Source organism: Cynara cardunculus, assembly GCF_001531365.2.
Source record: "Cynara cardunculus var. scolymus isolate 2C chromosome LG 14, CcrdV1, whole genome shotgun sequence".
Taxonomy (NCBI): domain Eukaryota; kingdom Viridiplantae; phylum Streptophyta; class Magnoliopsida; order Asterales; family Asteraceae; genus Cynara; species Cynara cardunculus.
In genome coordinates, this window is record NC_037541.1 from 10,836,286 (window position 1) to 10,845,599 (window position 9,314).

Genomic DNA, 9,314 nt, shown 5'->3' on the forward strand with positions numbered 1-9,314 from the left:
ATATTTGTAACCATTATTTTGTATAATTTGTATTCTTGCTTATTTATTTAGTGTTTTGACAATGTTTTATTTTTTATTTCTAAATAACAAAATTTTAATATTTTAGGAAGCGGGTACCCGGAACCGGTTCCCGGCGGTTCCGGTTCCAAAAATTTAAGAACCGTTCTAACCGGTTCCGGTTCCAATATCTCAAAAACCACCGGTTCCTGTTCCTGTCAAAAAGCGCGGGTACCCGCCTATGCTTACCCCTAATTTGAGCCCAACCAACTCGATGAACAGGATGCCTTTCTATACTGTGGATTTAATATGATTCTTAAGTCCTTGATTAACATATGTATATTAGATATTAAACTAATCCATAATTAGCTATATCAAAATTATATTACAATTTCAAATGTAATTTACTTTCTTATTTGTATGAACATTCATTTTTTTGAGTTTGTTAGCCTGTTTATATGTTCTCACTTTGATTTTACTTCTTTTAAACACAAACATTTAGCTAAATTGTAAAATGATATACCAAAATTTCAACCCAATCCAACCTGTACGGTTCGGGTTGGGTTATAGTTTTGCTTGGGTTGAGTTGGATTGAGATTTCCAAACTGCAAACATTTGATTGGGTTGTTCAAATGTCTTCAATCCGGCCAACCTAACCCATGTGCAACCCTATATCCAAGTAAAAATGTACAATCGAAAATTGGGAAAAATCCAAAGTAATTATACAACATATGCACTTCAATGTTCAAATATAATTGTTCAACAACACTATAAAACAAAGAGGCTTCACCAATTAATTTTTCCATCAGTAATTAACGATAGGTTTGTGGCGTATCACCGACAGATTGACCATCACTGACGGATTACGATAAATTTTCCGTTAGTGATTGAAAATCCGTTCGTAATCCGCCGGTAATCAAGATCACCGACCATACTTTATCTGACATTGAGATCCACCACTAATTCATCAGTTAGAGCTTTTTTCGATGGATTTTTCCGTAAGTGAAACCTTTTTGTTTTATAATGCAATCAAAGTTGGACAATTTTCCTAAATTGACCAAATCCTCAACTATAAACCAGTTTAATAAAAGTCTATGTAAGTCAATTAAGAACATGATTCCTCAATGTTTAGAAACTTTTATGGACCAAAATAGGGATGTGTCAAACACATCATCCGATTCTCAGATAAATCATCTCAAGATAAAAAAAATGGTATGATTTGGTCCCAAAAATATCCAAACAACTCAATACCAAGCATTTTGCGATGCTTATTAAATTAAATGTGTGATATGTCCAACAATCGTTATTATTTATAAAAATCAACAAAATTATATTCACATGATTTGTATATCAAAATGTCATACAAACTCAATCATAAGCATTGATTATACAAGTAAATAACGAACAAACCAAAGTTGGACAAATCTCAATCACTACAGCTTAAATGGTTTTAAATCGACAAAAAAGATTTACCTCTTAAAAATTCAAATACTTCAAAGTATGTATTTTACAAACGTGTGTACCAATATATATACAGGAGAGATCATTTGCAAACCTCCACATTTGTACAAACTATACAAACCTAAATCAGCCATCGATTTAGTGGGTCTATTTATGTCAATAAAAAAATAAATAATAAGATTCTTTAATTAGAAAAGCACGGAAAGGCAACATGAGCGAACAAAATTGATCCAAGTAATGAAACCCCTCTAAACAAGGAAACCGTTTAAACGTTATCTCTCCTAATTAATCTTCATTAACCATCAATAAATCCTTCTAATTACGGAAAGCAGAACGAATTCTGAAAACTGAAACTCCCCATTCTCACATTTTTTGACCATGGAACCTAAAGGGGTTAATAGATCGTACCGAGAGTTTAACACTTCTAATTTGGTAATGGAAAAGTTCAATAAATCCCATAATTTTTAATTTAATAATAAAATTAACACAAATATAATCTACGCTCTCTTTTTGTGACATAAAAACACCAAAATGTTTTTCTTATTCTTCAAACTTTTTTCACTGAGTTCCCGTAAAAAATAAAAGATATATAATTGTGAGGGCTTTCCGCCCCTCACTAAGATGGACCTTAGCGGTTAGGCATGCAGGTGGGAACGCATTAATAGATAGCTGAACGTGGGTGCGATCGTCATTCCCTACTAATAGAAGTCAAAGAGAAGGCTTGGTTAGGGTAATGGGTGGTCCTGTTGTCGAAGTTATCTTTTGTTGATGTATTTGGGATATAGACGTTCATAGATCTCTAACACAGAAGAGATAATAAATACTGTCTTAAGGGAACCGTGCATGCTACAAGCCTCAACAATTTCCTACGTCATTAATCATCGAGGTTGATAAACAACATGTTCTAATTTTACTACAACAAAATCGGACTTATAGAAGTGTAGCATGGAAAAAAGGATGAACATATCTTAAGGAAACCGTGAGTGCTACAAGCTTCAACGATTTCCTACGTCACTGATCATCGAGGTTGATAAACAATAGGTTCTTATCTCATTACAACAAAACCGGGTTTATATGACTCCAAAAATATCTAAATGTCATAAGTGTAGTTTGTAAATGTGTTGCAATAAGTTTATATGACACTTTTGGATATCTTAAGTAATATTTAATGTCTTATAAAAACTGATGTCCTATAAAAATATGTGTTTATAGGACATTTATCAAAAGTATCATGTAAAAAAACTAATACGACAGTTTATTTTAAAAGTGTTCTGAAAAACTTGTCAAGAAGCCCAAAAAGATATAAACTTATTGGAACGCTTTTATATATGACACACAATTGTTTGATCATATAAAACAATCTATTGAACAGTTAACATTTTCGGTGTCATGTAAAACCCAATTTTGTTGTAGTGTCTTTCTTTATTTTTTCTAACTAATTTTCATATCTTGTAGTAACATATCTCAACCAATCTTACGACAATTTTTCGTTATAAGACGTGGACGATTTTTGAAAGAAAATAAAGAGATAAAACTCGTTTAAGCAATGCTGACAACGACGTCAAAAACTTATTGTACACGTCGTCAAACACACAACAAGGTTTCACTTTAAAAGCCACACTTATTCATAGTGATAGGGTAGGCTCGATATTTGTTATTCTTAGGGAGTCGGTGTTAAACAAATTGTTTATGATAAATTGATTTACACGTGTGCTACATATTAGCTACTCAGGGGGTGTTTGGGATTGCTTATAAAAACAACTTATTAACTTATTTCGGTGTAACATTGGTAATAAGCACTTTTGAATGTTTGGATAAACAACTTATACATGTGTTAAACCGGTAATAAGAAGTTTTTGAAGAAATTAAATCATTCTAACTTATAATAAGTTGATAAGAACTTTTGTAGAAAAGCATAAGTTGTTTCAAATAAGCAATCCCAAACACCCCCTCAATCAAACCAATATAAACTTAAGACGGACTTAAAAACAAAAATCTATTTGGCACAAATGACACTAGCAGACGATATATTTTGAGGAGTTGCACTAATTACCGATCATGAGTAAAAAACCGAAGCTTTATAACCAAATAATTACTCACAAGAGAAAATGAATATGAAAAAACATTCAAAACTAATGATATTTGTTACATGTCATTCTCAATGAAATGTATCTACTTTATTCAATGAAACTAGAACACCGAAGACTAAAAGAGTGCAGATCACGTTCATTATTTGAAATAAAAACCACTACTTGAGGCTCAGTCGAGCCCCCACACCCCACGCCAACCGTCATATCCCTTTAGATAGTTCTTTACCCAATTGAATGCAGAAGGTACAACCACCCTTTGAGGGATGGTGATTTGCCCCGATCCGATGGGTAACCCGGCTCACCTGACTTGAACGGGGATGGAGATTCCCCGCTAAAACGGGTCCCGGGATCGGGGCCAGGATCCCCGATAGACTCAAACCAGGGTTGGGGCCGGGTAGCATATCCCCCATCCTGTCCCGTACCCGGTATATAATTTTATTAATATATTGTGTATTATATATATATATATATATATATATTATTTAATTTCTAAAATTAGGTCTTGACTGGGGATGAGGATCGGGGTTTGACCCAAAAATAAATCGGAGACGAGATATTAATCCCCATATTTAAATTAAATTTAAACATATTTTAAAACATTTTGATCCCTTCTATTTTTTATATTTTAAACCTTAAATCCAGGCCCATTTTTCTTTTTCTAATGGCTGTTCGTAAAAGCCCAAATCCAATAAAATTGTAGACCTTTTTAGTTGTTGCTTTAATCAGTGGCTGAATGAGTAAGATATTTCGATGAATCAAAATCCCAGTAATATTAGATAAAATGTGTGTTTTATCAACTAAAATCGTAGCGATTTACAACATTATCAAGTCACAACATTGATTTGGTGACTTGGGTGGAATTATATCGGTTAGACTTGAATCATTTTCTGTTCACGGGGTATTTGAGATTGCTTATAAGAATAACTTATTGACTTATTGCGGTGTGAAACCGGTAATAAGCACTTTTGAGTGTTTGGATAAACAGCTTATACCGGTGCTAAATCAGTAATAAAAAGTTTTTAAAGAAGTTAAACCATTATAACTTAAAATAAGTTGATAAGGACTTTTATAGAAAAACATAAGTTGTTTCAAATAAACAATTCCAAACACCCCCTCGATATATGTTGGAATCTGTCTTTTTCTTCTAAATACTATTCTGAAGAATAAACTAAGAATGCTACGTATTTAAAAAAACAGATATGTACAGGTATATAGTATTTTAAGATTAAAATTTGTTTTACAATATTCAAAATAAATAAAAACCTTTTATAGTTGAATATAATTTTATTTAAAGATTTTTTTTTCTACTTTTATTTCAGTATTTTGGAGAAATTATACCTAATAGGATGGACATGCTATAAACAATTAGTTCTTGTTTGTTTGTAAAAAATAGCTCTTATTAACCTCTTATTAATAATTAGTCAGATACATTAAAAGGTATGACGATTTAGACTGTTTGTTTTCTTCTAATTTTTCAAAGACACTTATGTCTTATTATCCTCTTATCTAGTAAGAGATAAATCAACCTCTTATTTGTCTTTTATTTTTCTCTAGACCCTCAGCAATAACGTTTTTTTTCAATCAGTTAACATTAATCGATCTTTTCTCTCAATTGATCATTACCAAATTGATCCTCACATCTCTCAATTGATGTATTTTAGTAAAATTTAAAAGTGTTAAACCGTCCATGACATATTTGTGTTTAAATAAATGCTAATTATATAATTTAGATGTAAATTTCGTAATAATGATAAATAAATATGTGAAATTATATAACTTTATCTATAAATTCAACACTATGATTCTCTAACGAGTAAAATAGACAATTTAAATAAATTCAGACATTTATCGGTTTATAAAAAACAAAACAGTCTTATTGATCCAGATTTCAGACTTCAACACGACTTTTTATAAAAAATTAGAAATGAAATAAGATTTCAAAATTCAACATCTTTTAAAAAAACAATCGTTACCTTAATTTAGTTAATTAAAATAAATAAGTTTAAACACGTGTACTAATTAAGCTCCAAGCAATTTAACATAACTTTCGTCCTCAAAAATCACTCCATTACTCCACCTCATATTTCCATCATCCACCATTGACCGGTCTTACCGTAAAGATTCGGGATTTTTTGCTGAACAAATGTGTTTTTAAGAAGGATCAAATATTCGTAAGGTCAGGATTTAATTATGTGGAAAAATCAATATAGTTTGACCCAAGGAAAAATGAATTGTGTTGATTTGGGAAATAAAATACATTTTTTTCAAATAGAAGCGATCTTTTAAGCAAAACGTAAAACTACGTCTTAGGCGTTTGATTTGGTTTTGGCTGAAATTTATCGTTTCGAGAGATGTTTTTCAGTTTTTTTTTTTTTTTGTTGACTTTGAGGGATTTTTGTTTAATTAACCTGGATATCCAACCCACTACGCGATCCGACTAATCCCACGGCGACCACCTGCTTTTCAGATAGTCTGAAGTCACCGTATTTGAACCTCCGTGGCCATAAGGGGATTTTTATTCCTCATTGGATTTGAACCTGAGACCTCCTGGTACTTTTGAATTTTGGAGTCAAGCTCAAACCAATCAGGCACCACCCTTGTAGTTACTTTAAGGGACTTTTTCAGTTTATGGTTGATGTTTCTTGTATTTTCTAATATCACGAAATACCCCTCACAGATTAACGTGTACGCCTTTTCATACTCTAAAAAAATTCTATTTATAAAAAAAGTTAAACAGATACACGAAACCCTTATCAAGTCTTGTAAAAGTTATTTACCTTGAAGGAAGGATGATGTTTGTAAATATGTAACTTGTATGTTTCATTTTCTCAGGACAAGTTTCATTTATTTATTTACTTACTTAATTACATTGACTTTGACTTTGAGTTTGACATGTCACAATTTTAACTTTTTTGTGTTTTAAATTGTGACGAATCATATTATATGGAGTAAATTACATTTTTGATTCCTATGGCTCGTTACAATTTTTGAATTTTATCTTTATGGTTTTGAAATTATAATTTTAGTCCTTATGATTTGTAATTCATTTCTATTTTCATGATATTAAACACTACTTTTAAGTATAAGGAAAGAAAATAAAAATAAATTGTAAACCATAGGTACAAAAAAAGTTTTAATTATAAGGACAAAAAATGAAAATGAATTATAAACTATGAGGATGAAAATGGTAATTTTAAAACCACGAGGATGAAAATAAAAATTTTAAACAAACCACATGGACTAAAAATGTAATTTACTCTAATATATGTTACTATGATCCTTTAAATGGAATAGTTATCTCACCTCATTAACAATCGAGCTACATGTCAGAGATCTTTAAAATAGACGTTTTTTATTAACTTGAATATTCAACCTGTTAAACGAGCCGATTAATCGCAGAGCAACTATCCGTTTTGCGGGTAGTCCGGAGTCATCGCATTTGAACCTTCATAACCACAAGAAGATTTTTATTTCTCCTTTGATTCGAACCTGGGACCTCCAGACACTTTTGATCTTTGGAGCTCAAGCTCAAACCAATCAGACACCACACTTGTAGTTAAAAAAAATATTTTACGGATGATATCTTTTATAGGTTTATTTTTTACAAGTACAATAAACATTTTATATTTATGGGTGCCACGTCATTTATATATTACGTAAAAAAGGTTTACTTGATTTCTATACAATCGATTACCAGAATTATTAAATATTTTTTATAATAAATTATTTCAATTATTAATTTCCATAACCAAGTTACATGTGTGATATGAAACACATATTGCACGTAAAGCACCAAATCATTCGAATTTGCAGGTGCCAACTCCCCTATATAACACCTTCTTTCCCCCTTCCAATTTTCATATCTCAAACACAAAAATGGCACTCAATTTTCTCTCTTTCTTGCTCATCTCTCTCACAATCTTCGGCTTTTCGACCATTGTCGAGTCCCGATCTCGTGCAAGAATGTATCTTACATTACAGTGTCGATCAGCGATATATCCTGAACTATGCGTTAAAACCCTTTTGCCGTATGTAGCCAAAACCGGCCTTCCAAGCCCGCAACTATTGGCTCATATTTCACTCGCCACATGCCTATCGAAAGCGCGGGTTACAAAGACCTACTTGAAAATGGTAGCGAAGAAATTGAACGAAACCAAGAGTTTTGGAGACTCCGAAGCAATAGAAGAATGTATGTATCGAATCAATGATGGAGTGGACCAAATAACGCAATCTTTTAAGGAGTTGCAACGAATGGGAAAAGATGGGGACGAGAATTTCGTGTGGCACGAAAGTAACGTGCAATCGTGGGTTAGCGCGGCCTTGACGGATGCGAGCACGTGCATTGACGGAATGATAGGGGATGGGATCGGGCGAAGGGAACGGGCAATGATTAAAGCGAGGTTTTTGAATGTGAAACAACTGGCTAGCAATTCTCTTGCGATGTTTAGTCATTTCACGACACGATATCGTGCATCTCGTGGCATCAAGAATCCGTAAATGTAGTGATTAAAGTGTGTTATTTCTAATTATGTTACAATTTTTTGTGGTCACTTGGTTGGCTGTTTCTTATGTTGTACTTGTTTAATGTGGTACAAATTATGTTGCAATATTGTATACATTTGATTATAATACAAAAGTTTCAATTAGTATCATAACCTATCACCTAACATACTCACAGGATATGGTTACATAACTAACGCTATAACAAAATTGGGTATATAGGATACCCCAATCTCCAAGTGTCCCAATAGACCGCTTTATAGCACTTAATTTATAAAACTAAAATATAAAGTCTCTTATCTAAAGATGTTTTAATAAGTTTATATGACGTTTTTTGATGTCGTAATAAGTTTTTTAGGACACTTTTAATATAAAGCGTCCCATTAACAACTTTATAGGACACTATTTGAAAAGTTGTCCTATAAAAACAAATATCCTATAAAAATTGAGTTTATAGAACACTTTCTCAAAAGAGTCCTATAAAGTTGTTAATGTAACACGTTGTATTAAAAATGTCCTAAAAATCTTGTTAAGAGACGCAAAAGCGTCATATAAACTTATTACCACACTTTTAGATATGACGTTTTATATTTTAATCCTATAAATTAAGTCCTATAAAACGGTCTATTGAGACGCTTAGAGATTGGGGGTGTAAATAGGACTACCATTTTTATAAACATGAAGTGTCATATAAACTTATTACAACGTTTTTAAATAGGACTAACAATTGTTTGGTCCAATAAACTTAAATCTTGTAAATCAAACTATTAAGACGTTTAGACGTTTTATAAAAACCAATTTTATTATAGTGTATCCATACAGGAACACGAGAATGAGGGCCTTTATGAAGTTCGTTGATGAGAAACAAGTACCAAAGCATGAACTTTTTTCGAACAATAGAAGGAGATGTGCGTTCAGCCGCAAATTAATTCTAACCTTAAATGTCAGGATCTGAGATCATGTGTCACGACGATAAAAGTCAAAACCGTCACCGACAACTATATAAAATAACTAGGACCGATAAAACCAAATCAACAACGTTAGTTAAGCAACCTATTGTGATGTAAAAGTCGTCCTCTCTGTTGTGACGACATGGCGTTGCTACAGAGCGGTTAATTCAAAAACGAATAATAAAGTACGAAAAACTGTTCAAGTTCAACAACACCATGTCTTGCTTGGTGCAACCAGATTATCTCCGATTTAGGGGTTTGGTTGGTTATTTATCAAGTCTTGAATGAATAAAGTTGTCTCTATAGATTGGAAAAG

General features: G+C 32.2%; 1 protein-coding gene across 1 annotated transcript; it reads left to right on the top strand.

Annotated features, from left to right (window-relative positions):
• The first annotated feature begins 7,424 nt into the window (after positions 1-7,424).
• Positions 7,425-8,114, top strand: LOC112526478 (pectinesterase inhibitor 9-like). The gene has a single exon (XM_025136762.1). The coding sequence runs from the start codon at positions 7,425-7,427 to the stop codon at positions 8,043-8,045; it is 621 nt and encodes a 206-aa protein (XP_024992530.1). The 3' UTR covers positions 8,046-8,114.
• The last annotated feature ends 1,200 nt before the right edge of the window (positions 8,115-9,314 follow it).